The following is a 26,022-nucleotide window of genomic DNA, read 5'->3' on the forward strand; positions in this document are numbered from 1 at the left end:
TTGAGACTTGGAGAAGTTAAGTAGGCCTGCTGGTAACAGGTGGGACTCCTTTCACATCCACAGGCTGATTTTATATGGTAGGTGGGTGGAGCATTGGCTCAGTGGTTGGGTGCCTGGCTGTGTGTTTGGATGCATGTATGGATGAATGGATAGAAGAAGGGATGGCTGGATAGACAGCTCTGTCCATGACAAGATGGACAAACAGTTTTATTGTTGGATGGATGGGTGGAAGGAGGGATGGATGGATGCAGGGTTGAGTGACCAAAGTTTGTAGAGTGGAAAAGGTAACGAATACAGTAGGGGTATAAGTCTGCATCAAGGAGGTTCAGTCACCAAAGCAGCTTCAGTTGGGTTGTAATGTGAATTTGAACTTCTTGTTTGTTCTGTTGGCCAGGAGACATCCTGCCTAGCCACCTTGGTTACTTCCCTTGGCTGTGGGTCAGAGAAGTCCAGCCTGAAAAATGTCCATTGACTGAATGAGAAGGCGCTATTTGTCCCCTGGAAAGTCAGAGAACATGGAGAACACCACCTCTTTGGCCAAACGCTGGAGATGCTGCACCCACAGCCAAGAAAAGTGTGAAGACCTGCAGAAAAGTCCAGAAGCTGGTGTTTCATCACAGCCAGGATCAGGGTGAAGCAGCGAGGTTATGCTGTGCAAGTGCAAAGGTCGATCATTTATTTATTTATTTATTTTTGAGATGGAGTTTCACTCTTGTTGCCCAGGCTGTAGTACAATGGCATGATCTCGGCTCACTGCAACCTCTGCCTCCCAGTTCAAGTAATTCTCCCGCCTCAGCCTCCTGATTAGCTGGGATTACAGGCACACGCCACCACGCCTGGCTAATTTTTGCATTTTTAGTAGAGATGGGGTTTCACCATGTTGGCCAGGCTGGTCATGAACTCCTGACCTCAGGTGATCTGCCCACCTCGGCCCCCAAAGTGCTGGTATTATAGGCATGAGCGACTGTGCCCGGCCTGATCCCATATTTATTTTAAAATGTGACATTTTGCTCACCATGTGTTTTTTTTTGCATTAACTTTTCATTTTTAAACATATTGCATTCAAGCATTATTTATCTTGATTACTGCATTTTTGGGCACCCCCTTACATTTTGCACCTCAATAATATGCCTCGCTGCTCTCACCCTAGTCCTGGCCCTGTGATAAGAGTACTCGTTTCTGGACTCTTCTGCAAGCTGCAAACTCCTGTGCAGTGTGAGCTTATCCCAGCTTAGTTGGCATAACTCCTGCCTCTGGGGGAGGTAGGAGTTCAGAGGCAGGAGTTCTGAATCACACAGTTATAGCCTCCATTTGTTTCTTCTCCAGGGACTCCTTCAGTCTCTCTTTGTTCACAAATTTTCACAGCCTATACTCCTTTGCTTTGCACTTAACACCCTCTGTGATATATCCTTATCCTGTTTGTAATGCCCACCACCTCTGCACTCAGTATCAGTTCACAGATCTGCTTCCTGTCCTGGACACAGACCCATCTCAATCCTTCTCCCCACCTCTCCTCCTTCTCAGCCACACCCTTGTCAGTCCTCTGAACCCAGCTAAGCAGTCATACCCTCTGTGATCTGCATGTATACATCCAGATGGCCTGAAGCAACTGAAGATCCACAAAAGAAGTGAAAGTTGCCTTGACTGATGATATTCCACCATTGTGATTTGTTCCCACTCATGTAACTGATACGATATATTCTCCCCCGCCCTTAAGAATGTACTTCGCACACTTATCCCAAACCTTTAAGAACTAATGATAATCCCACCACCCTTTGCTGACCTCTTTTCGGACTCAGCCTGCCTGCACCCAGGTGAAATAAACAGCCTTGTTGCTCACACAAAGCCTGTTTGGCAGTCTCTTCACATGGACACATGTGACAACCCTCCTCAACCTATTCTAAATTTCACCCCAGATGAATTGCCCCTTTATGGAAACTTCCTCTTCCTGAGCTCCTGAATTAATGATCTGCACCACACACTCATGTTTAATCCTTCATGGCTTTTCAGGGTGTCCTGCAGCTGACTGATCTGTAGCCAGTGTGCATCTGTTTGGCCGTTAGTCTGAGTGGTTCAGTACCCACGCCACACTGGTGGTTACATATTTTGAAAATCACTCCCCTGGTTTCCTGTGTCTTCAGTGAAATGGAACACACTCATGCGTTAGTGCTCAAACACAGAGCCAGGCTCTCTGCAGACACAACACAAACGGTAGCAGTAGCAGTAACAGTAGTTTTTATTGTTTATTCTGAGTTCAGATGGTAAAAGGCTTGTGGCATTGAAGGTGATGTTTGAAGGGCTTAGGGTCCTGGAATAGAGACATTTGGAGGTGCTGTACTCACCTCCTGAATAGGCTTGTGAGTGCCTTGATAAGTCTCTACTGAGAAGCAAAAACGGGTGGATGGTGTTTGCAGGTGGGTGCAAGATTTAGAGGGAACAAAGAAATACGAAGACACAGTTAGGACCATGGAGAGACCCAGAAGAGGCAGTGACCAGAGAGGATTGCAAGTTTGCCTGGACCTGCCCGACATGAGCAGAACATTCCTAACTCCCCTTCCTGGCCATGAGAAGGGCCTTGGCTATTTCTGGGTCATGAGTCACTTGCTCTGATTTGGATAATAATTGCATAGTAAACAAGCAAACAAGGGCTGATAAGGTCTTGACTGAATGAAAATGGAATCAGGCCAGGTAAGAAGAGAGCCTACAAGATTTCACCACCAAGCCCCATTGTGGTGCCTCTCCACACTTCTGGGACCAGCCACCCACCCAGCCCCATACCCAGGCCCAACCACCCGCCACTTGCCTCTACCCCCCCACCGGCTACAGGGGCCCCACTCTCCCTGGACTCCTCACCCTATTGCAACTCAACCCATCACTTAGAGTCTACCTTATCTGGGTCGCCCCAGCCCCTCTTCTCTCCAGAAACCCTGGGTTTCTTCTATTCCTTCAAGAACAAGTTTAAGACCCTTCCTCTGAGAAGCTCTCCCTTGCCAATCCCTTTTTCTTTCTTTTTTTTTTAAACTTAAAAAAAGTGAAATTCATATAGCATATACTCAACCATTTTAAGGTATGTAATTCAGTTATCCCATCAATCTAAATAATCTGATCACATCTGAAGTGCTTTGTGAATGAGCAGTTACAGCCAGTTTTCCTCTTGTTTTGTTGAGGCAGAATTCACACAACATGAAATTGGCCATTTTAAAGTGTATAACTCAGTGGTGTTTAGTGCATTTATAATGTTGTGCAACTATCACCTCTCTCTAGTTTCCGAACTTTTTCGTCACCTGCAAAGAACACCCCATACCCATGAACTAATTATTTCTCATTCCCCTCTCCCCACCGCAGTCCCCTGGCACCCACTAATCTGCTTTCTGTCTCTATGGATTCGCCTATTCTGGACACTTCACCTAAGAGGAATCACATGATGAGAGACCTTTTATGTCTCTCTTCTTTCACTTAGCGTAATGATTTCTAGGTTCTTCCAAGTTATAGCATGCATTAGTACCTATTTCTTTTTTCTTTCTTTCTTTTTTTTTTTTTCTGATACGGAATCTTGCTCTGTCGCCCAGTTTGGAGTGCAGTGGCCGGATCTCGGCTCACTGCAAGCTCCGCCTCCCGGGTTTACGCCATTCTCCTGCCTCAGCCTCCCGAGTAGCCGGGACTACAGGCGCTCGCCATCTCGCCGGGCTAGTTTTTTGTATTTTTTTTTTTTTTTTGGTAGAGATGGGGTTTCACCGTGTTAGCCAGTATGGTCTCGATCTCCTGACCTCGTGATCCGCCCATCTTTGCCTCCCAAAGTACTGGGATTACAGGCTTGAGCCACCGCGCCCAGCCAGTACTTATTTCTTTTTAAAGCTGGGTAATATTTTGTTGTATGGCTACACTACATTTTGTGTGTGTGTGTGTGTGTGTGTGTGTGTGTGTGTGTGTTTTGAGACAGAATCTTGCTCTGTCACCCAGGCTGGAGTGCAGTGGTGCAATCTCAGTTCACTGCAACCTCTGCCTCTGGGTTCAAGTGATTCTCCTGCCTCAGCCACCCCGAGTAGCTGGGATTACAGGTGCATGCCCCCATGTCCAGCTAATTTTTGTATTTTTAGTAGAGACGGGGCCTGTTTTTGTATTTGAGACAGGGTTTTGAGACAGGGTCTCCCTCTGTTGCTCAGGCTGGAGTGCAGTGGTGTGATGATAGCTCACTGAATCATCTATCTCCCAGGCTCAGGCCATCCTCCCACCTCAGTTTCCTGAGTAGCTGGGACCACAGGCACTCCCCACCATGCCCAGCTAAGTTTTGTATTTTTTTTTTTTTTTTTTTTTTTTTTGGTAAAGAAAATACTTCACTATGTTGCCCAGGCTGGTCTGGAAGTCTGAGCTCAAGCAATTCGTCCTCAGCCTCAGCCTCCCAAAGTGCTAGGATTGCAGGTGTGAACCACCCACACCTGGCCTATACTACGTTTTTTTAAATCCACTCATCTGTTGGTGGACATTTGGCCTGTTTTCACCTTTTGGCTATTATGAATAACGCTGCTATGAACATTTGGGTACAAGCTTCTGTGTAGACACATTTTCATTTCTCTTGGATATAAACCTAGGAGTGGAATTGCTGGGTCATGTGGTGACTCTGTTTATTTTTTGAGCGACTGTCAGACTATTTTTTCACAGCAGCCAAACCATTTAACATTTCCACCAGCAATGTATGAGGGTTCTTATTTTTCCATTTTCTCACACTTATTATTTTCCTTTTTTTTTTTTTTTTTTTCAGATCATAACTCTTCTAGTGGGCATGAAGTGGTATCTCATTGTGGTTTTGATGTGTATTTCCCTAATGACCAGTGGTATTGAACATCTTTTCATATGCTTGTTGGCCATTTGTGCATTTTCTCTGGAGAAATACCTATTCAAATCTTTTGTCTATTTTTTTTTTAGATGAAGTTTTTGCTCTATTGCCCAGGCCGGAGTGCGATGGCCCGATATTGGCTCACTGAATCCTCCACCCCTTGGGTTCAAGCGATTCTCCTGCCTCAGCTTCCCGAGTATCTGGGATTACAGGTGCCCTCCACCATGCCTGGCTAATTGATTTTTAATTGGGTTGTCTGGTTTTTGTTGTTGAGTTATAGGGGTTTTCTGTGTATTCTGAATATTAAACCATTGTGAGATATTTGATTTGCAAATATTTTCTGCCACTCTATAGGTTGTCCTTTCATTTTCTTAATGATGTCCTTTGATGCACAGAAGTTATAATTTTGATGAAGTCCACTTTATCTCCTTTTTCATGGAAACCCGCTTTGAATCAGACCTGATTCCTGAGCATCTCCCATGGGTCAGACATGGATCAGGGAGCTGCATGAGACACCAGCTAAGTCAGACTTCCCTGGCCCATGTGGAATCTCATGTGAGGGAAGTGACATGGGTCTGTGCCATCAGGTAGAGCCTATTGACCTGAGATGGGTATAGATGAAGCCCTTGCCTGGGAGAAAATCAGGAAAGGCTTCCTGGAGGAAAGGACATTTGAAGAAGGATAGGATTGGAAAGGCAGAAAAGACAGAGCAAAAACGGTGCTCAGGGTGGAGGGAACAGCTTTGACAAAGGCAGGGAAGTGGGAAGGGACAGGAGATCCTTGCTCTGACTTTTATTATTAACTTTGGCCTGGACACTTGCTGTGCAACAGTCTCGGTTTCCTCATCTGCAAAATGGGGATGATGGTGCCCACCATGCTGAGAGAGATATAAACAGTCAGGTGTGGTAGATGCTTTTGTTAGTGGCAACCTGGGTATTATAATCTCTCAGGATAGAAATCAAGAGAGATCACCAGACACGATAGCAAAGAAAGTTTATTTTAGCTTGTGAACAAGGGAACCAGAACCAAGAAAGGAAAAGGAATAGCTGCTCCTCAAGGGTAGTGTGTGGGTTAGTTTTATAGGGTCTTTCTATAGGGAAGGGTTATGTCGGGCCATGTGTAGGAGGGTTTTCCTTTTTCTTTTTTCTGAGACAGAGTATCGCTGTTTTACAATATTATTCTAGTGCTTCTAAAATGGTCAAGTGTATACAAATCACCTGGGGATGTTGTTAAAATGCAGATTCTGGGCCGGTCACAGTGGCTCACACCTGTAATCCCAGTACTTTGGGATACCGAGGTGAGCAGATTGCCTGAGGTCAGGAGTTCATGACCAGTCTGACCAACATGGTGCATGCACCCCGTCTCTAATAAAAATACGAAAAAATTAGCTGGGCATGGTGGCAATGGCATGCACCTGTAATCCCAGCTACTCAGGAGGCTGAGGCAGGGGAATTGCTTGAACCAGGGAGGTGGAGGTTGCAGTGAGCTGAGATCACGCCACTGCACTCCAGCCTGAGCGACAAAGTGAGACTCTGTCTCAAAAAAAAAGAAAAAAAGAAAAAAGAAAAAAATGCAGATTCTGATTCAGGAAGTCTAGTTGTGACTTGAGATTCTGCATTTCTAATAAATTCCTAGGCTGTCCAGATGTTGCTGGTTTAGGAGTCACATTTTGAATAGAAAAGACCTGGTTCATTTGGTCAATAAACCTTCGCCGTAGAATTTCACAATATACCAGGCAGTGATGAATAAAGCAGCCATGTTTTTGCTCTTGTGGAGTTTATGCTTTAGTGAGGAACATAGGAATTAAGTAACAAATTATGTAAGGAAAATAAATAGGAGGCATGAGAATGTATGACAAAGGTATGGTGTCTTGAAAGACCATCTGATAAATATTGAGGAAAAGCGGGAATAGGATGTGCAAAGGCCTGGAGTTGGAAAGAAGCTTGGTTGGAAACACAGAGTGAAGGCTTGTGTGGCCGGAGCCCAGGAAGCAAGGAGAGAGGAGGTAGACAAGGAAACCACAGGTCTCCTTGTTGGAGACCACATTAAGAATTTTGAACTTTATCCTGAGAGGAATGGGATGGCCTTAGAGAATTTAGAGGACAAGAGTAATATGATCAGATTGGTGTTTGGAAAGATCACTTCGACTGTAGCTGAAAAAAAGATTGGAAGGAGGATTAATGCCCAAGAAAGGACACAGAAAGCCTAGGAGTTTGAGAGGGCAAGATTATACAGGTCTAGTGGGCATGGTGGCTCCCATCTGTAATCCCAGCACTTTGGGAGGCCAAGGTGGGTGGATCACCTGAGGTCCGGAGTTTGAGACCAGCCTAGCCAACGTGGTGAAACCTGGTCTCTACTAAAAATAAAAATAAAAAAATAGCCGGACACGGTGGCGTGCGCCTGTACTCTCAGCTACTTGGGAAGCTGAGGCAGGAGAACGGGAAGCTGAGGCAGGAGAATCGCTTCAGCCCAGAAGGCGGAGGTTGCAGTGAGCTGAGATGGCGCCACTGCACTCTAGCCTGGGGGATAGAGTGAGACTCTGTCTCCAAAAAAAAAAAAAAAAGAAAAAAAAGTCCAGTCAAGGCTTGGTGCAGAGTGGTGGCTTTCAAAAGGTGTTTGTGAGGTAGAGACAATTTCTACACCAATATTAAGATATTATCCTTTTCCTTCTTATTCTCTCATGAGCATACAGTAGTTTTCCAAAGTCTACGTGGCCTGTGATATCATAGTTGATTGAATTCAGAAGCAGCTGCTTCTGTTAAGCCACATATTAAAGAGATTTGCAAAAATGTAAAATGATGCCGGTCTTCTCACTAAACTATTCGTTTTGGAAAATGGTTATTTTTTATTTTGAAAAGTTAATGCATAATGCATTATGCATTATGGGTTTGTTGTTATTTAAAATTTTTTATTGTGGCAAAATACATATAACATAAAATATACCATCTTACCCTTATTTTTTCTGAGACAGAGTCTTGCTCTGTTGCCCAGGCTGGAATGCACTGGCATGATATCCATTCACTGCAACCTCCGCCTCCTGGGTTCAAGCAATTCTCCTGCCTCAAATCTCTTGAGTAGCTGGGGCTACAGGTGCATGCCACCACGCTTGGCTAATTTTTGTATTTTTAGTAGAGATGTGGTTTCACCATGTTAGCCAGGCTGGTCTTGAACTCCTGACCTCATGATCCGCCTGCCTCAGCCTCTCAAAGTGCTGGGATTATAGGCGTGAGCCACTGTGCCTAACCAATTTTTGTATTTTTAGTAGAAATGGGGTTTCACCATGATGGCCAGGTTGGTTTCGAACTCCTGACCTCAAGTGATCGACCCACCTTGGCCTCCCAAAGTGCTGGCATTACTGGCATAAGCCACTGTGCTGGGCCTTAACCACTTTTAAATGTATGTTTCAGTAGCATTAGGGAATTTTACATTATTGTGCAGCTGCCACTACTGTCCATCTCCAGAATTCTTTTCACCTTGCAAAACTGAAACTCTATATTTATAAAACAATAACTTCCTTCTGCCCCTGCCAGCCAGGATTTTACTTTCTGTCTCTATGAATTTGACTACTTTAGGTACTTCATATGAGTGGGTGTCATATGAATTTGTTCTTTTGTGACTGGCTTATTTCACTTAGCATAATGGCTCCATGCAGGCCCCATGGGCAGATCAGGCATGGGTGAACAAGCGTGAGATCTGGTTGGCTGCTTTGAGCACTAGCAGGAGCAGGCTCTGTGCAGGCGCTGCAGCGGCACCCAGGTGGGGGTGCTTGTGACCCCTGAAACCACACAGGGCGTGTTACAATGCTCTCTTAGCTCCACTGTCCGTGGACAGTGGTGTGTTATCAGCTCAGTGAGTCCCTTGCCTCATCGTGTGGGGGTTTGCCCTCCACCAGCGAGGGCAAAGGGCCAGTGTGATAGCCTTTTTTGGGTACCCACACTTGGTGGGTCCCAAGCCCTTGTCCAGTGTCCAAGAAGAATGAGGTCGCACAGACACTTGAAGAATGGTGGAGGCAGATAATTTTATTTAGTGGTGGAAATGGCTCTCAGCAGAGAGGGGAGCTGGAGAGGGGGTGGGATGGGCAGGTAATCTTCCCTGAAGTCCAGCTGTCCCCAGCCAGCTCTTCTCTGAAGTTAAGTGGTCTGTCCTTTGAAGTCCAGTCATTCCTCTGAAGTCAAGTTGCCTCTCTCCAGTTAAGCCGCTTCTTCCCCTCTACCAACTGAATCTGGGGTCTTTATAGGCACAGGATACGGGGTGGGGCGGGCCATAGGTAGTTTTGGAAAAGGCAACATTTGATTGGTAAAAAAAAAAAAAAAAAAAAAAATTCAGAAAGAACCAACTGGGAGAGGGCAAACAGGGATATAAGTTCTCACTTTGGACTGTGGGTTACAGGGTTTTCAGCTGGAAGGTGGGGTTTTGCTGGGGACCTGCCCTTGTCTGCCTAGAATTTCTCTGCCTCCTGTCTCTATTAGAAAGATAATTAGGAGGTTAATATTGACTGGATGTGGTGACCCTTTGTGGGAAGGAAGAGAAAGATGAGGGGTTAGGGGTGACTTCTGGGTTTCTGGCTTGCACAACTGAGTGGGGAGTTGAGGGAGCTGAGATGTGATGGAGAAGATGAGCTCAGTTTGGTCCAGGTGAGTTGGAGGTGGAAACAGGGCCCTCAAATTGAGACAGCTTCTAGGTGGTTGGCTATAAGGATCTGGAGTCTGGAGCGATGTGTGTGCTGGGAGCTAAACACATGTTATTTGACCTGTGGTTTTCCACTCTCCAGCTGGGTCATGGGCTTGGGGAGGTCAGGAGCTGGTTACATGCTTGTTACCTAGGTATGCACACACAGGCACTTCATGAATGCTTAAAGGGTGGGTGGTTCTGGGTGGCACCTTCATACTCCCCTGACAATAACAACCTGCCTCTTCAGCTTGTTATTGGCCTGGCAGCCAGGGAGGCCTCCACAGGGCCACTGTTTGGAAAGAGACTATAATCTTTAAACACCAGGCAAGAGCATGAAGCCTGCTGAGGGGCAGTCATACATCAACAGGTGACACCATCTGCCATTGTGAAACCCACTTACACCAAAAAATGCTAATAGGCCAGGTGCAAACTTTCGTCTGTGCTGACCTTAAAAAACTCCTTCATAGAGTTGGGAGGGAAGATCCTGAAAAACCAACCAACCACATACATCCACCAGTAAACAGAGAAGCTAACCAAACCCACTGCCTCTCTCCCCAGGAACTAGCCTAGAGCCTAGAGTGCTATTTCCTTCTGTGAACTAGAAGTATTTTATGATTCATTGACCAAGGGCCAAGAAGCCCAGTGTCTAACATTTTGAAGCCTGAGGCAAAAGAAGAACACCAGAAATATTGATCCTGTCTTTGATTATTTTGGTGTCTTGGTCATTGTGGATTTTATTGTAAATTTTGACTTTTTAAAATATTGCCATAAAATGTTATTCATTTCAATAATAATACCTTTTTTTTTTTTTTTTTTTTTTTTTTTTTTTTTTTTTTGGCAGCCCCTTAAACGTTATACCTGAGTGGGTACTTCTCTTGCCTCATCCTAGTGTAGGTCCTGAAAAAGTCCCTGAGAATCGCCCAGTGCCTCCCGCCAGATCAGAACACTGACCATCTGCAGCAGGTTGTTACCAAACAGAACTTGGGTCTGCCCACCTGGTACAGCAAAGCCGAACACTGGCATTGGGATTGCAGTGAGAGAAAGGGAGGCAATGATTGCAGGGCACCCAGCAAGGAGAATAGGGCAGCTCATGCTTAAGACCTGAATTCCCTCATGGCTTACAGCAAGGGCTTTTAAAGGTGGAGAGGCAGAGGTTACAGGCAATGTCATAAATCAATACATGGAGGCAGGATGGGCAAGGTGGCACACACCTGTGGGCCCAGCTATTCGGGAGGCGGAGGTGAGAGGATCACCTGAGCCTAGCAGGTTGAGGCTGCAATGAGCTATTATCATGCCACTGCACTCCAGCCTGGGCAACAGAGTGAGACCTGTCTCAAATAAACACCACTACCACCACAAACAACAGCAACAAACCCCCAAAATGTGGAGGCTATGTATTGATTGGACCTAAAAATTCTGGACATCTTGGGGAGGGGGGCATGGGTCATAGGTGGATTTGAAGATTTTCTGATTTGTAATTGTTAAGGAAGAGAAGCTCTGTCTAAACATTTGGGATCAGCAGAGAAAAATGTTAGCTCTGGCTCGTGGGCATGACCTCCTCCAGGTCCCTCAGGAAGAGCAAAGAGTGATGGACAGAGGTTAGTCCTGGTTCCCCCTTACCTGCTATGTGCCAGGGTCATCTGGGTTCCTAAAAAATAATATATATTAAGAGGTTATCTTTGGTTTTCATAGGGAACATCCCATCACTCTAACTTCCTTGGCTATTGTTTCAGGCTACTGTTACCTTCCTGCTTATCAAGTTTCTCATTTGCTTCTCAGGGAGAGGAGGTGCCTGGAATTTCCCTTGAAGGAACTCAAGATTTTCCTTTATTTCCATCCCTGGGGGGTGCCCAGCAGGCCTATAAGAGGAGTCCCGGGCTCACTCTCAAGGTGAGTGAGTGAGTGATGACCTCACAGCTTCCTTAACGATAGGTATCTGGCTTTGCATTATCCAAGTTTCAGGCTAGACATCCCAGCCTCAGTGTTCCCCTGTTGATTGTCCTTGTGGTCTTTATCACCCTACCTTGGGTAATTCATTTTATTTATTTATTTAATTTTTTTGAGACGGAGTTTTGCCCTTGTTGCCCAGGCTGGAGTGCAATGGTGTGATCTCAGCTCACCACAACCTCCACCTCCTGGGTTCAAGCAATTCTCCTGCCTCAGCCTCCCAAGTAGCTGGGATTACAGGCACACGCCACCATGCCCAGCTAATTTTGTATTTTTAGTAGAGACGGGGTTTCGCCGTATCGATCAGGCTGGTCTCGAACTCCTGACCTCAGGTGATCCACCCACCTCTGGCCTCCCAAAGTGCTGGGATTACCAGCGTGAGCCACCGTGCCCAGCCTCCTTTGGGTATTTTTTAAAATTGCTCACTCCCCACCGCCCACTAGAACATAGGCCTTGTGTGGGCAGGGATCTTGTTTGCTTTGTTCACTAGGTCAGCAATGCCTGGAATAGGGCCTGATACAAAGTAAGTGCTCTGGAAATATTTCATGAATGAACAACAGCTGATGGTTCTCAAGCACTTGCCACGTGCTGATCACCTCACCTGTAGCAGCTCATTTAATACTCACAACAACCTGGCAAGGCAGGTACTATTCTTGTCTCCATTGTACAGGTGGGAAAACTGAGGCATAGAGTGGTCTCGTAACTTGCCTAAGGTCATATGGTTAGTAAGCAGTGAAGCCGAGATTTGAACCTGAGCAGTCTGGCTCTAGAGCAGGGATTCTCAAACTCAGCATGATTGACATTTTGGGCTGCATACTTCTTTGTGGTAGGGGCTGTCCTGTGCATTGTAGGCTATTTAGCAGCATCTCTGGTCTCTACCTAGTAGAGGTATCACCTGGCCCCCCCAACTGTGACCACCAAAAATGTCTTCAGACTCTGAGGTGAGGAGTAAAATCGCCCCGCTGGTAACTGCTGCTCTAGAGCTCGTTTTTGTTTTAAGACAGTCTTGCTCTGTTGCCCAGGCTGGAGTGCAGTGGTGTGATCCTGGCTCACTGAAACCTCCACCTCTGGGGTTCAAGCGATTCTCCTGCGTCAGCCTCCGGAGCAGCTGGAATTACAAGCACCTCACAACGCCCAGCTAATTGTATTTTTAGTAGAGACAGGGTTTCACATGTTGGCCAGGCTGGTCTTGAACTCCTGACCTCAAGTGGTCCTCCCACCTCAGCTGGGATCACAGGCGTGAGCCACCACACTTGGCCTGCTCTAGAATTTGTAATCACTCCACCACACTGCCTTCCTATTTTGAATACATGAAGAAATGCTTGAGTCCCAATCTGATGCATCCATTGCCCCAGTGTCTGCTTGTGGGGATGGAGGCAGAAGCCTCCCTCCTGAGGCTGGAAGGCCAAACTGCCCAACTGTGCTTTTCACCTTCAGTGAAGAGGAAGGGACCCCACCGAATGGACCCACTGGCACATAGAACTGAACTCTGACTGCAGTTTTGTTCTAAATTTCTTCCTGAGGGGCCTGGAGGAGGTCATGTCCACAAGCCAGAGCTAACATTTTTTTTCTGCTGATCCCAAATTTTTAGACAAAGCTTCTCTTCCTTAATCAATTACAGATCAGAAAATCTTTAAAAAATTTATTATTATTTATTTATTTATTTATTTATTTATTTATTTATTTATTTATTTTGAGGCAGAGTCTTGCACTGTCGCCCAGGCTGGAAGACAGTTGTGCTATCTCGGCTCACTGCGACCTCTGCCTCCTGGGTTCAAGCAATTCTTTTGCCTCAGCCTCCTGAGTAGCTGGAATTACAGGTGTGCACCACCACGCCCAGATAATTTTTTTTTTTTGAAATGGAGTCTCACTCTGTCACCAGGCTGGAGTGTAGTGTTGCGATCTTGGCTCACTGCAGTCTCCGCCTTCTGGGTTCAAGCGATTCTCCTGCCTCAGCCTCCTGAGTAGCTGGGATTGCAGGTGTGGATTACAGGCACGCACCACCACATCCAACTAATTTTTTGTATTTTGATTAGAGACAGGGTTTCACCATGTTGGCCAGGATGATTTCCATCTCCTGACCTTGTGATCTGCCTGCCTCGGCCTCTCAAAGTGCTGGGATTACAGGCGTGAGCCACTGAACCTGGCCAATTTTTTGTATTTTCAGTAGAGACAGGGTTTCATTATGTTTCCCAGGCTGGTCTTGAACTCCTGAGCTCAGGCAATCCTCCCGCCTCAGCCTCCCAAAGTGCTGGCATTATAGGTGTGAGCCACTGCGTCTGGCCCAGAAAATTTTTGACTCTACCTATGACCGGTGCACAGCACTCGCCTCAAGATGCAACCGCCTTTATATGTTAATCAAAGTATAGCCTCCGTGTGTGGATTTATGACCTTGCCTGTAACCCCTGCCATCCCAACTTTAAAAACTCTTACCTGTAAGCCATCAGGTAGGGTAAAGACTTAAGTTCAGGTGTTAAGCATGAGTGGCGTGATTCATCTTGCTTGGTGCCCTTGCAATAAACGCCTCACTTTCTCTTGCTGCAATCCCAGTGTCAGTGCTTGTCTTTGCTGTGCCAAGCAGGTGGATCCAAGTTTGTTTTGGTATCAAAGCCATTGACCCATGGAACCCCAGGATGGCTTTTGGTGTCAGGAGTAACAGCTGATGTCTTGCTTAACAAAGCAGCTTGTATTATAGTACTTCATTGGCACCTCAAAACACACTCTTCCTTCTCTACCACTAACTGTTTAATGGTAGTTAATACCATTAATTATAATAATTCATTTAATTCTACTCTGTCATGAGATATCATTTTCCTCCCCATTTTTCAGATGAGAACACTGAAGCTCTGAGAGGTTAAGTGACTTGGCTGAGCTCATGAAGCAGGTAATGCTGGCAGTCAAAACCAGGTGGCAGTCAAAAGAAGGATCTAGAACCTTCTCCCTCTAGATCCCCTCTTTCTCCACTTGCTATCCCCCTCAGATCCGAGCACAAAGTAGGGGATGGAAATGCCTGGAGGGAACGGAAAAGCGGTTATGGAGCCAGGTGGCTGCAGGTCCCAGGGGAGGCGGCCTTGGGAGCTCTGGAAGGGGTTGTGCCTTACAGTGGGCCCCATGCCTGTGACTGAGGGTGGTGTTCCGGGGCTTCCCTTCCTGGGTGACAGTGAGGACACAGCTGGGCAGGATGTCATCTGGGCAGCCTTGCAGCTTCTGCCTGAGGCTGCTGCAACAGTCACTCTTGGAACCCAGGTGCCAGACTGTGAGGAGCCCAAGCCACATAGAGAGGCCATGTGTGGATGCTCCCATGAACAGCCCCAGTGCAGCCCAGCAGACATCAACACCCAGTCATGTGACAGCACCATCTTGGTGCACCAACTAGAGCACCACCCGGTCCAGTTGAGCCTTTGGATGACTCCAGCCCCAGTTGCTGTGTGACTGAAACTTCATGAGAGACTCCAAATAAGAACCGACAGCCGGACCCAGTCAACCCACAGAACTGTGAAAGGTAACAAAAAATGGTTTTAAGCCATTATGTTTTGGAGTGGCTTGTTCTTGGTGCAGTAGGCAACTGAAACAGTCTTCCCCATCAAACTGTTGGTGCCTAAAAAGCAGTGTCCTTGACACTCTGGATCTCTGGTCCCAGCCTGGGCTGGGTAAGGAGCAAGTGCTCATCAAATATTCTTTGACTGAACAAATGAAACCCATCAAAACTCGCTGTTCACCCTGAGATAGAATAGATTTATTAGCAAGAGGTAATCAGGAAACATATATTTTTACAAAAATGGAAATTGTTTTCCAAACCAGCTGTAAGTTGAAATATTTTAGGACTTGAAATAGAATTCTCATACCACTAGGTATTGCTTACAGCAAAAGTTGTCTGTCTGTTGTAGTGGAGCATGCCTGCCACTTCGGAGTTAACCTGTGTTTTCTATACTGTACAATGTAAAAAATACATGGTAATATTCACAGAATAAGCACTACATTACTATATTCCTGCTAGAAGGCATTTAGACAGGACTACAGTATATGCAATAAAAACACTTGGTTATTGATTTCCTAATTCTACAGTGTGGTACTAATTATCACAAGGTATACAGACTTAGAGCATCTCAATGTAAGCTTGTAGTAACCGTTAGGCGGCTTAAAGAGGAAAAGTGATATTTTTGTGTTCCCGACTTTCAGTGAATGCTGGGCCGGCGGTCGGCAAGAGTCGACGTGGCTTGGTGTTTGTGACTCCGTATCCTCGGGAAGTCTAGGGCCTCATCCAGTTGTAGTGAGACTGCTATTCATGCTATCTGGTGTTAATCCTAGAGCAAGGAGCAACATGGGGCCTGAACGAGATGGCAGCATTTGTACGAGGGGTGTGGTTCTGAGCAGAAAGGACTCCCTTCCGTCCAGGGTACTGGGAGACAGATGGGGAGTTTTGAGACCTGCGATTTTGGCTGGAGAAGCTGCTTTGGAAATTGACATCACCATCAGCGGGAAGATTTGTCAATGACGGGACTTCAGGGTATGGTTCCCCCTCCCGCCGCCCCCCACCCCCCACCCCCCACCCAGTTATAACAACTACATGGAACATGCTGGGAGGATGCCTGGGTGGCCACCTCAACCCAGGAGCCTGGGCTGGAGAGGGACGGAAGCAGGACTGGAGTCTGAGATTCTTGTATGCAAGGGTGCTGTTTCCCCTCTGAGAAGAGTGAGGAGTCTAGGGAAGAGGGACCAAGAGTACAGCTGTTTAAAAGAAACAGGCACTGCAGGGGACGAGGGGAGGGACAGGTGGGCAAAGTCTGAAACGGTGCAGAAACTCATATTCCGGTTCTACAAGAATCTAAGAACAAGGACAATTTGTATTCTTGGAGAAGCACATACTGAAGAAGAAAATCCAGTGAAACCAAACGAATATGTACAGTATTATCTAGCACGTGTCCCCGGGAACAGCTGGGTCTGGGCTGGGCACAGCTTCAGGTGGGGAGTTTTGGTTCTATTCGGAGAGAAGATTCGTAGAGGCTTTCTTCATCCATTACAAAAGATTGGTCCAGTAAATATTGCGTTACCTGAGAAAAGAAAAGAGAAAAGGGAATGGGAGGGTTGTGGGACCTCCATAGTACTGATTGTGGATGCCCTTTATCTCCTAGGGCCCAAGTCTCTTCCTGGGGAGAGTCAGGTTGGCACATGAGGCAAAAATGCATTCAGTAGCGTTCCATCTTGACATAAGTTTTAAGTAGTTGATGTAAGTATTGTCTTAGGATTATTATTTAATATTGTCATAATATTAAGGTTGGTACAAAAGTAAAAAAAAGTCAATTGTAGAAATTAGGTGGCAGATATATGTGTTCACAATTCTGTCAGTGTTTATGTTTGATCTGTCTGTCACAATTCTGTCAGTGTTTCCGTATGTTTGAAAAGTTTCATAAGGCTGGGCATGGTGGCTCATGCCTCTAATCCCAGCACTTTGGGAGGCTGAGGCAGGAGGATCACTTGAACCCAGGAGTTTGAAACCAGCTTGGGCAACAAAGTGAGACCCTGTTTCTACAAAAAATCAAAAAAGTAGCTGGGTATTGTGGTGTGCATCTGTGGTTCCAGTTACATGGGAGGCTGAGGCAGCAGGATCACTTGAGCCCACGAGGTCAAGGCAGCAGTGAGCTGTGTTCACACCACTGTACCCCAGCGTGGGTACAGACCTTGTCTTAAAATAAAATAAAAATAAAACGTTTTATAATAAAATGTTGGGATAAAATATATTTAAACACTAGGATTACATGGTACTGTGAGAGATTCACTCCAAGAGAGGCAAGTAGAAATGGAGGCTGTGTGAGAGAAGAGCCTCCCTTTTTCTTACCCTGGGGAGAAATCTTAACAGTGGAAAATCAGAAAGATGCATCATATGAGTTAGGTTATCCTGTCTTCTCCTCTCTCCCCACCCCACTCCTGCTCTGAAGCATTTTGCTGAATGCCTGTGCATTAAATGTGCAATGAGAGATCTGAGCTCTAACCTCACAGGCAGCCCCCTGCTCCAAAAAGTGTCTTTCCAAGACTTATTTATTTGTCAGTTGTTTGGAACTAAAGGCACATTTCTCCCCCCTACATAAATCCAGAGCAGAAAGAAAAAAAATTTTTTTGAGACAGCATCTTGCTCTGTCACCTAGTCTGGAGTGCAGTGGTACAGTCTGGGCTCATGGCAACCTCTGCCTCCCGGGTTCAAGCGATTCTTCCGTCTCAGTCTCCTGGGTAGCTGGGATCCCAGGCATGCACCACCATGCCTGGCTAATTTTTGTATTTTTAGTTGAGACAGGGTTTTGCCATGTTGGCCAGGCTGGTCTTGAATTCCTGACCTCAAGTGATTCACCTGCCTCGGCCTCCTGAAGTGCTGGGATTACAGGTGCGAGCCACTGTGCCTAGCCAAATTTTCTTATTATATGTTTGGGAATCTTTTGATAGCTGCTTGAGAAAAATAAAGTCTGCTGCTTTTGTCTTGGCTAATTGACTCTGCTACTATAAAGGATGGAACCAGCTGTCTGCTACGCTGATAGCAGATAAAGTGATTACTATGTCCGATTAGCAGCTCATACCCAGCACTTCTAGGAAGATGACTTTAGATATCACAGTCTGGTTTAACCTACACCCACTGATAAAGACATGGTGATTTTATGACTGTGTGAAATAGTCTTTTATGTCTAGATAGTAGCGTCATGTGAACAGTCCTTTCTAGAACGCATGAATCTCTACCTCCCAAGCTCCCTGGGGATCAGCAAACTGATTAGTTTCCTCCATAGTGAGCATGTGCAGGATCAATTTTAGTAGAGACAGGGTTTTGTCATGTTGGCCAGGCTGGTGTCGAACTCTTGACCTGACTTGGCTAAGTCAGGCTAATTTTCCTAAGACATTGTACTTTCGAGGGAGACTGGCAGCATATACCACCATTGCAAAGCTGTTAATGAAAGAAGACTGAAGAGCAGTAATATTTATTTATTTATTTTTTGAGGGGGAGTTTCACTCTTGTCACCCAGGCTGGAGTACAGTGGTGCGATGTGATGTTGGCTCATTGCAACCTCAGCCTCCAGAGTTCAAGCGATTTTTCTGCCTCAGCCTCCCGAGTAGCTGGGATTACAGGCACATGTCACCATGCCTGGCTAATTTTTGTATTATTAGTAGAGACAGGGTTCCACCATGTTGGCAAGGCTGGTCTCGAACTCCTGACCTCAGGAGTTTGCCTTGGCCTCCCAAAGTGCTGGGATTACAGGTGTGAGCCACTGGCCCTGGTCAGTAATATTTATTTGTATTGCACATCAGAGCTTGAGGGAAAGTTTAAGGAGACAAAAAAGCAGGAGATGGAAGAAAACCCTGGAATTTTCTTGGTAACTTCTGAGACTTTTCCAGGGCCCACTGTGACCATGGTGCCTTCTGGATGAGCCCTGTGTGATCCACATGGCAACTCTGTGGTTCCCAGGCTGGATGAACACACAAACACAGACCCTCAAATCCTGCTGAATTATGTTGATACTTTTGTCTTAATATTTTTTATTGTAGAAGAAAGGATGTAACCATATAAAATACATTTTTGGAGAAAAACAGAAGCCCGTAATCTCACCACTCTAAAATAACTGTTTTCATTTTTTTGTGTGTGTGATCGTCTAGTTCTTAAAATACAAAAGTACTTTTCCATAGTTGTACCTACGGAATGGCTAGCACTTGGTATGCTTTCACTTATACTATTAGGAAAAATGTCCATGTTTCCATAACAAAATCTCCAAAGTTACACTTTTTAGTGGCTGTAAGACTGCATCATCTTGCACTATATTTACTAACCTCTTTCTCTATTATTGGGTATGTAAGATATGTTGGATATGTTGGATATGTTTTCAGGTTTTTTTTTTTTTTTTTTTTTTTTTGAGATGAGGTCTCGCTCTATCACCTAAGCTGGAGGGCAGTGGTGTGACCTCGGCTCACTGCAACCTCTGCGTCTTGGGTTCATGCAATTCTCCCACCTCAGCCTCCCGAGTAACTGGGATTACAGGTGTGCACCACCACGCCTGGCATTTTTAGTAGAGACGGGTTTCACCATGTTGGCCAGGCTGGTCGAGAACTCCTGACCAGTTGTTTTCAGGTTTTTTTGCTATTTTATATATAAAATAAATGTTGCGATGAAGATCTTCTAGAATATAGCCTTTTGCCTCAACTAAGTTTTTAAAGTGTAAATCCCTAGGAGAAGGATCATGGGTTCCTTACTGCATTTTTCATATTTCTTTCAAGACAGTGTTTATCAATGGCCAACACTGTCAGCAGAGTAGGCTTGTCAAGCATTGAATATTGTTTCACTTTAAAAAAGGTACATACAGTACAACTCACTCTTTTTGGTGGGCGTGATTCGGATGCACATGGACACTGGAGACTCACTGCCTTTAAACACCTCTGCTCTTTCCCTGAAGTTCTTGCCTCCAAAGCAGGGGCTCTAGCCATGCAGTTGCCAACAACCTCCCTCTTTAGCCACATTAGACCCCCTCACCAGGCCCTCAAAATCCCGCCCCCATCCACGGAGACCAGAAACCAACTGTTACTCATGTATGCACGAGTTCTTGCATCAGACAGCAATGCTTTTTATCAAGTCCTTTCACAAAGGTTGTCATATTTAATCATCAAAAACAACCCATCCCAGGCTGGTATAAGAATCTCACGTTACCAGGTGTAGTGGCTCTATAATCCCAGCACTTTGGGAGGCCAAAGCAGATGGATCACTTGAGGTCAGGAGTTTGAGACCAGCCTGGCCAATGTGGTGAAACCCCGTCTCTACTAAAAATACAAAAATTAGTCAGGCATGGTGACGGGCACCTGTAATCACAGCTAGTTTGGGAGGCTGAGGCAGGAGAATCACTTGAACCCGGGAGGCAGAAGTTGCAGTGAGCCGAGATCGTGTATTTTTCTTCATTCTCCAACCCTGATATCTGAAGTCCTTGGCCTGACTTTAATAAAAACCTCGTTAGGCCAGTTCAGCAAGAATTCCCCTACTCTTGATATCTCCTCTTAGTAATTTTCCATCCACTGACCCCCTTCCTCGACCCATTGACTACAAATCCCCACTTGTCCCTGTTGTATTTGCAGCTGAGTTCAATCTCTCTCCCCCAAGAAACAGTCTTGGCCTCTATTGCATTAGGTTTGAAAAAACCTACTATTTTAAACAAGTGTTCCAATTTTACCATTTTTAACAGTATTCCAATCGTTTTTCTCTTCAACAGCAAATGCTACACATCAGGACTCAATCCCCCACCCCCAAAACCAGTTTAACATTTACTAGCATACCACTGAGTTACAGACCAGTTGTCTCACAGAACGTCCCATATTCTGAAATTGTCTGTTGGTTCCTCCTGATTAGATTCAAGCACTTTGATGCATAACATAGGTGATGTTGTGGCTCATGATGCCCTTTATTTCTGTTTTGTCCAACACTGAAAATCCTAGGTCACACCTGTAATCCCAGCACTTTGGGAGGCTGAGGCAGGTGGATCACGAGGTCAGGAGTTCGAGACCAGCCTGACCAACATGGTGAAAGCCTGTCTCTACTAAAAGTACAAAAAGTAGCTGGGATCACGCCACGGCACTCCAGCCTGGGTGACAGAGGAAGATCTCCGTCGAAAGAAAGAAAGAAAGAGAGAGAGAGAGAGAAGGAAGGAAGGAAGGAAGGAAGGAAGGAAGGAAGGAAAGAGAGAGAGAAAGAAAGAAAAGAAAAGAAAATTCTAGGACCCCATGGCCCCCTATTCCTTTCCCAACCTCCCATTCCTCTCCCTTGCTTCATTTCTTCCATGGTTGTAATCATCATCTGTCATATTATATTTTTTGCCTCTTAGTCTATCTCCCTCTAGAAGGCAAGCTCGTGACGGCCAAGAGTTTATCTATTTTGTTCACTGCTGAGCCAAGAGCCTACTAGAGTGCTTGGCATGTAGGACTTGCTCAGTGAATATTTGTAGAGTGAGAGAATTAATGGAAAGCAAAGCAAAAGTGGCCAGTTTAACTAATTGTAGTTGCTCCACTGATTTTTCTCCTTCGATATGGCTATCGGTTATAAAGCAGATCATGAGTTCTCAGAACATGGCAAAAAATAGACACATTCTCAAACAATACATCGATCACAAAGGACATTAGAAGGGAAAAACAATAAAAGCTTGATTTTCTGGTGTGCTTGAGGGTGTGTCTGGAGTTGGATGTTTTTGCGAACTGCACACTAGGAGGTTAAGATGCTGTATCTCTGGGCAGAGAAGAAAGGTCATAGGATTGGAGGCTGGGTGCGGTGGCTCATGCCTGTAATCCCAACACTTTGGGAGGCTGAGGTGAGTGAATCACCTGAGGTCAGGAGTTTGAGACCAGCCTGATCAATATGGTGAAACTCCGTCTCTACTAAAAACACAAAAATTACTAGGGCATAGTGGCGTGCCAGACCAGTCATTCTCTTACATGGCCTTGCAATCTTTCAAAAATGCAAACTAATCCAATTATACAACCTCCTTTCAGGGCTTCCCGTGGTCCTAAGGACAAAGTCCCAGATCCCAGCTACTTGGGAGACTGAGACAGAAGAACTGCTTGAACCCGGGAGGTGGAGGTTGCAGTGAGCCAAGATTGTACCACTGCACTCCAGCCTGGCAAGAGAGTGAGACTCCGTCTCAAAACAAACAAACAAACAAACAAACAAACAAACAAACAAACAAACAATAATAATAATAAAAGAAAAGAAAAGTCATAGTATTGGGAGCCCAAGAGTCTGGGTTAGCAAATCTCAGTTATTTTATCTGTAAAATGGGGCTAACAGCACAGGCTTTGAATAATAAAATGAGACTAAAATGACAACCATTCTTTTTTATTAAACAATTTTTTTTTCTTTTGGCGAGCTGAGACTTTTTTTTTTTTTTTTTTTTCAGACCAACCATTCTCTTACATGGCCTTGCAATCTTTTAAAAATGCAAACTAGTCCAATTATATAACCTCCTTTCAGGGCTTCCTATGGTCCTAAGGACAAAGTCCCAGGTCTGATGCTGCTCTCTGCAGCCAGCCATTTGGTGGTGGTGGTGGGTCACTGTACTTAGCCTTATACAAGCTTGTCTCTCTGCAAGAAAGACATGTCCACCCCAACCAGGAAAACTCTTCCAAGATTCTCCTCCTCCACTGAGGCTCTCTAGGCCCTCAGAGCAGCACAGACCCTGGGGATCCATACCCTATGGCCCTCCCTGCCTGTTTCTGGATGTACAAAGTATTTCTTTGTGCCTTGTCTGTAGCAGCAAAATATCAAAACAACCTAAATGACCATCAATACAGAGGACTGGCTAAATAAATAAATTCCTCTGCAGCTGTAAGCAAGAATGAGGATGCTTCTGTTTTAATAGAGAATGATCACCAAGATATATTATGAAGGAGAAAAAAGAATGATACTGAGCAGTATATAGTATGCTGGAGAAGAGTATGCAAAGTCTGCTTGTGCTTATGGACTGCCTGTGGACCTAGACACAAGAAATGGGTGGAAATGCTGCCTTTGGAAGGGGAACTAGGTGGCTGGGGAACATTTCACTGTGCACTCCTTGTATCTGCGGATTTTGTAACTTGTGAGCATAGTACCTTTCAGAAACAGATGTTATCAACTCTGCCTCTCTTGCCCTGGGGGAGATTAGACATGAAAATAAACCATCCTACGGTAGGTAAAACCAGACAAGAGTCACAAGATGAACACAGACCCAATTTGAAGAAATAGGGACTTGGGAAGGCTTGCTTACAGGGATAGTGTTTGAGCTGGGCCCAGGAGAATTCTGGAAGGGAAAGTGGATGGGTATGGAGGGAATAGGGTGGAAGGTGGCCTAGACAGAGCCACTGTGAAAGCATGCAAGTGACCAGGAAAAGGCACCAGCTTACCTTTGCTTGGTGCTCTATTTTGTAGGCAGTTTGTTGAAACTGGCGAATCTCTCGGATAATATGGGATATCTGTGGGAAGGAAGAAGAGTTTCAGAACACAGTTTGCTCTCCTAGTTCTACCCCCCATGTTGCAGAACTGAAGGGGCATCAACAGCAAAATCTGAAGTCAGCCTCTTAATTCCATACGTGTTGCCTCCTGGAAGGTCCCACAGAGGCATCATGTGTGTTTGTTTTTAGTTTTATTTTTTGAGATGGAGTCTTGCTCTGTCACCCAGGCTGGAGTGCAGTGGCATGATCTCGCCTCAGTGCAACCTCTGTCTCCTGGGTTCAAGCGATCCTCCTGCCTCACCCTCCTGAGTAGCTGGGATTACAGGTGCATGCCACCACACCCAGCTAATTTTTGTATTTTTAGTAGAGATGGGGTTTCACCATATTGGCCAGGCTGGTCTCGAACTCCTGACCTCAAGTGATCCACCCGCCTCAGCTCCCAAAGTGCTGGGATTATAGGTGTGAGTGACCACACCCGGCCTCATGTTTTTTTCTTTTTTCTTAAATCAGAAATCTGCTTCCAAGACTTGTCAAGATTCTGTAGGTAAATTACACTATGTGACTGAGAGAAGAAAAAAATCTCCTTTAATTAGTGGCATAAGCTACCTAACATCACTAAAACAAAACCCTACGACTCCAGCAAAAGTTAAAGGTATCTGCCACTTCCTTAGTGCCTGCTGTGCACAAGACATGACAAAAAGGGGCTTTCGCTCTTCAGGATGGTGCCTGAAGAAACCCTTTCCATCCAACAAAAATCAAATGTAGAGGCCCATTATACAAAACTGGTTCAAGTAGAGGCTTTCCAGTTGAAGTGAGAGGGGAGAAGGGGACGGTTAGAATCCTGTTTCTGATGGGAGAAGTCTCCTCATCCCTTATCTCAGGTTCTTGATTTTTCTGGGAAAATTGGAAACTTATTTTTTTAGGAGGTGCTGTGTAAGTGGTTTTACTTAGTCCACAGCAAGCATCAATATGAACAATACAGATGGATGTGAATAACAGTGTGGGGCTCTGGAGTCACCTGGACCTGGGCTCCAGACCTAGCTCTGCCTTTTGCTTGTGGGGTGACCTTGGGCTGCTCACTTGACCTCACCCAGGCTCAGTCTGCTCATCTGAAAGGTGCAGAATAAGAGCAGCTACCTCTCAGACTGTCAGGACTAGAGGAGGAAATGCCTGTGAAAGTATGGCTCAGGGCTTGCCAGATTCTAAATGCTCATCAATGATAGTGATGGCTCTCATTGGGAAGCTGGACCCAGGCTCCCAAATGGGGGCACCCTATGCAGCAGGTTGAGCCTTGGGGGGCAGAGTGTGGGTGGGTCCCAGGTCGAGTCATCTGGGCTTCGACACCCCCCTTCCCCTGCCTGGCTGGGGGGAACGCACCATCCTCATCTTGGAGAAGTTGACCAGGCCGTCTTCCGTGTAATTGGGCGTCCCCTCCTCAATGAAGGCCAGGTCGGTGAGGTACATCCCCAGGTAAGGGACACAGGGTGGGTCACAACTTGGAAGCAAACGGAATTAACAAACATTTTTCATTTAAAAAAAGGCAACGTCTACCAAGAACAGAACATCCCACGTGCACCTTTTGCTTTGCTAGAGGCAAAGGGACGTGCAGTCACCAAGAATCACACTATACTCTAGGACTGACTATTCTACAAGCCTAGGACTGTCAGCTGGGTCTCAGGGCCAGTCCTCTGGGGTGGTGAGGGCGACATGGTACTGACTGGGGCCTCTTATACCCACTGGGGCATCTCAAATTGTCTCTTTCCTTCCCGAGCCAGAAGGTCCTCCCCTACCTCCCTGCCTTCTGTCCCAGTCAGTCCTTGGGCTCTGTCACCAGCCCCTCTAGACTCACCTTTCCTATCTCTCCTTGAGCCTCTTCCATCAAGATCTGCCCCCTGAATCACCTCCCGGAGGACTCTGCAGCCCCAGCCACCCCACTCCTGCCAGTACCCTATCTGACTCCCTTGTCTCTGCTCCCTGAGACCTCTGTCTCCACTGGCATCTCCCACCCACCTAAGCACTGGGCTTGGGTGCCAGGGCAGGGAACCCTTGCTCTCTGAGATCACTTTCCTGAAAGTGATCTTAGCTTTGGGGCAGGAGGTTGGGTGATAGTTTCCATAGTTGGTGACTCTTGGGGGACTGCATCTTTGGGAGCGGGGCCCCTGGAGTGATAGGCCATGCCTCTCTGATTTTTGGTCCAAAGCAGGGGCTCCTGTTACTGCTCCTTCCCAGCATGTTCTGGTGCCCCTGGCTGGATGCTGGGTAAGGGTTGATGGAGGCTGTGATGGAGCCTGGCAGCTGTTATGTGCCAGCAGGGCTCCCTTTAGCTCCTTCTGGGGCCTCCTCCTCAGTGCTCTACCACCTCCTCTCAGCTCAGCACACAGATACGGTGGCATCATCGAGCACAGTGCAGTGACCCTCATTCCCAGTCCATCTCACCTTTGTCTCCTTATGGCCGCCTGGTAACCCTGCTAACCTGGAGGAAGGGGAGGCCAGGAGGATGATAGAGCAAGAGCAGAAACCTGGGCCTTGTCCCTCACCTGCCTACTGTGTGACCCCGTGCCAGGCCTTTCCCTCTCTGGTCCTCAGGCTCCTCATGTATAAAGCAATGATGCCAGCTAAGACAATTTTAGGTGGTCTGA

General features: G+C 46.1%; 1 protein-coding gene across 3 annotated transcripts in view; it reads right to left on the reverse strand.

Moving 5' to 3' along the window:
- Positions 1–14,216: 14,216 nt before the first annotated feature.
- The window catches only part of RASGRF1 (Ras protein specific guanine nucleotide releasing factor 1), a 128,950-nt gene continuing 117,144 nt past the window's right edge, over positions 14,217–26,022 (reverse strand). For all 3 annotated transcript variants that reach the window (XM_010379646.2, XM_010379645.2, XM_010379647.2), the window contains 3 exons: positions 24,761–24,878; positions 23,336–23,404; positions 14,217–16,503 (listed from right to left, as the gene is read on the reverse strand). In XM_010379646.2, coding sequence (XP_010377948.2) covers positions 16,411–16,503; positions 23,336–23,404; positions 24,761–24,878 — 280 coding nt within the window. In that variant the 3' untranslated portion in view covers positions 14,217–16,410. The remainder of the gene's footprint in view (positions 16,504–23,335; positions 23,405–24,760; positions 24,879–26,022) is intronic.

This window comes from Rhinopithecus roxellana, chromosome 5 (assembly GCF_007565055.1).
Source record: "Rhinopithecus roxellana isolate Shanxi Qingling chromosome 5, ASM756505v1, whole genome shotgun sequence".
NCBI lineage: Eukaryota > Metazoa > Chordata > Mammalia > Primates > Cercopithecidae > Rhinopithecus > Rhinopithecus roxellana.